At 34.8% G+C, this 2,956-nt stretch overlaps 1 protein-coding gene across 1 annotated transcript; it reads right to left on the reverse strand.

Moving 5' to 3' along the window:
• Positions 1-926: 926 nt before the first annotated feature.
• Positions 927-2,702, reverse strand: LOC134231338 (piggyBac transposable element-derived protein 4-like). Its single transcript, XM_062713290.1, has one exon. The coding sequence runs from the start codon at positions 2,700-2,702 to the stop codon at positions 927-929; it is 1,776 nt and encodes a 591-aa protein (XP_062569274.1).
• Between the last annotated feature and the right edge of the window lie 254 nt (positions 2,703-2,956).

Raw genomic sequence — 2,956 nt, forward strand, 5'->3', positions numbered from 1 at the left:
TTGGGGGTTTTCGCTTTGAAAAGTAATTTTTTACCTGTATTTCACAGGTGAGAAACAGGTAAATTTGTAATTTTCTTTAATTTTGAATAAAAACTACTATTTTATTAACTTCTGATTTTATAATCATGTGTAAAACAGAGTAAACAAATCAATTTTAACAACAGGGACAGAAAGTTTGACTGTAAACAGGTGTAAATTACCTGTTAGTGACCACAGGTAAACCCGGTACACATTAATGTAGCTATACTCAAGTTACATAAGATGGTCATGAACATTTACATTTCATTCCTTTGAAAAAAATCTAAAAAGTAACCTGATTTTGTCATTACCATACCATTTTAATTACTTTAAGGAAGGCAGATGCATATATGTAAGATTAGAATGAATTAAGATCCATCAAATTTAATTGATTTACCTGTATTTCCCAGGTGAAAACCAAATACCTTTATTTGATTGGATTTTATTGTCCGTTAGTTTCACAAAAGAAAATATCGGACTCAAAAATGATAAACAAGTCAATTTTAATGACCTGATTTGAAAACAAATGAAATGTCAGATTGAGTCTTGACAGTATACCTGCTTACAACTAATTACAGGTGAGTATACAGTTAAATTATTGGTAATCATGGTAATGTACCTTTTGATATTGTACGCTAGCTGCTAAATCTTATTCAGCATAAATATAGCTGTAAAAGAGAAATAAAATAAACATAGATATTACAAGTTTTTATTCATAATTAATCAACAAAACATGGTACACATATTCAATTTCATTCATAACATATAAATAAAAAATAAATAAATAAATAATTAAATAAATAAATAAATAGATGAATATAAGTGACCAGGTAATAAACTTAGGTAAAACTGGGTAATTTTTCAATTCAATAAACTTGTCAATCAATCCAAGTCCATTCAACATACATTTAATAACACACTTTTGAATGATACTCTTTGAAACACATGTTTTTAGTGTTGCAGCAAAGATATTTTTCACATTTTTCACATTTAATTGTGGTTTTACACCTTTTGAATGGATTTTCAGCATAGGAGACACCTGGATTTCTTTCTTTGAATTTCAAATGCCTTTCATTGCACACAACACACACATGATCTTTCCCTTCTCCAACATCAGGTAAGTGATTTAGACCATCCAGTCTGAGGAGTTGATTCGATGTTGCAGATCTAGACCTTCCAGCCCTTTTGCGAATACGTCGTTGCCCAATAAGTTCATGCGCAAGATCCAATTTGAACTTTAAAAGGTCACGCTTCCTTTTCCCAGGGCTATTATGTTCAACGACACTTCCCTCAAGGACATAAGCATTGTATATGGAAAGTTCAAGGAGTTTCCTTTCAATTTTCCTATACCAACGCATAGTTTTTTTTGATTTGTTCAACTTTGTCACTTGATCATTGCGATCCACGGCGCCCATGTATTTAGAATATGCTGCTCCTGATGGTACGTCTGGGAACTCGGTTGTACTTCCGTCTTTATTGTACCGCTTCACGGTCAAGTTTTCCTTTTCTGGTATATGACACGTAGACAAAAAGTAAACCATTTTCTTATCCTTCCAACACGTAGCGATCATGTCATCACACTGTCTCCAATCGTAATAGCCTCTAGGAAGTCTTCGAGCTTCTGATTTTGATTTTACAAGATCCTGTGGAAACCCACGACGATTCGGTCTGACAGTTCCACACAGACAGGTACCAATTGTTGTCAGGTAGTGCGCTAATGTAGGACTAGTGTAAAAATTGTCAGTAAAGACACAGTGTCCTTTGTTTTCTAACCCACGAAGCAAGTCAATCACAACATGGGCACTGAGACCAAATGTACGATTAATTTCAGTTCCGTACTTTCCGACATATACATCAAAATTCCAACAGTACGCACTAGTGGCATCCGCAAGCATCCAGAATTTAATTCCAAATTTACATGGTTTATCTTTCATGTACTGTTTAAAAGACAACCTTCCCTTAAAAGGTACCATAGATTCATCAACACTAATTTCTTCATGAGGAATGTATTCAGATTTAAAAGAATTGCGTATTTTATCGAGCATGTATCTTACTTTGGATAGCTTGTCGTTACGGTGTTCCAAACCATCTTCTTCACTTATAGAAAAATTCAAATACCTTCTGATTTGCATAAACCGGTCTCTGCTAATGACATCTGATATTCTTGTTCCCAACATAAAGTACTTTTCATCCTCCTTCCAATAGAGATCATCTCTGTCCAGCTTGATAACATCCATCATGATCAACACTCCATAAAACACTTTGATTTCATCTATAGTCACATCATTCCACACACCTTTGTTGTTATTAGCATCTTCTCTTCTCTTTTTATTGGCATTTCTGTTCGTACTGTCCACAATATGATTAAAAATTTCGTCCGAATAGAAAATTTGGAAGTAATTGAGCACAGATGCTGAACTATCTAACACACGAACAGGTCCTGGCTTCTCTGAATACGGAAGTCGACATCTTACCGAAAACTCGTCAGTCCAAACAAAATTTTCAGGTGGTGTGTAGCCATTGTACACCTCATTTTCCTCTTCATCTGAAGAATTACGATCTTCAATTATTCGTTCTATCTGATCTCTTTCACTTTCGTTTAAATTTACCAAATCAAATGCCCCCAAGTCATCGAAATATTCAGCATCAGACCACTCGTCCGAATCGCTCTCAACGTCCGACATTTTGAAATCGACTTCATAGAAAAAAAATGTTTAAATGCCACAATTTACATCATCCACAATCGTAAAACATCAATCTGGCATCCATTTTTGTTTGTTTACATAGCTACTTTTAATTTATAAGCCGCAGATTCGTATTTTGCTTTCAGTATATGAAAAATTTGGCGGTAAAATTCAAACTGTCTAAATACCCGCTACAGCGGGCTGTAGGGGTGAAAGGAGTTTTACTGACTGCCCGCTGAAGCGGGCTATCGGGG

Source organism: Saccostrea cucullata, unplaced genomic scaffold, assembly GCF_032062105.1.
Source record: "Saccostrea cucullata isolate Sc308-1 unplaced genomic scaffold, CSIRO_AGI_Scuc_v1 ctg22550, whole genome shotgun sequence".
Classification (NCBI taxonomy): Eukaryota; Metazoa; Mollusca; class Bivalvia; order Ostreida; family Ostreidae; genus Saccostrea; species Saccostrea cuccullata.

Bases quoted from the DNA above. Each gene is read 5' to 3' on its own strand.
- LOC134231338 (XM_062713290.1), bottom strand. From the start codon at position 2,702: ATGTCGGACGTTGAGAGCGATTCGGACGAGTGGTCTGATGCTGAATAT.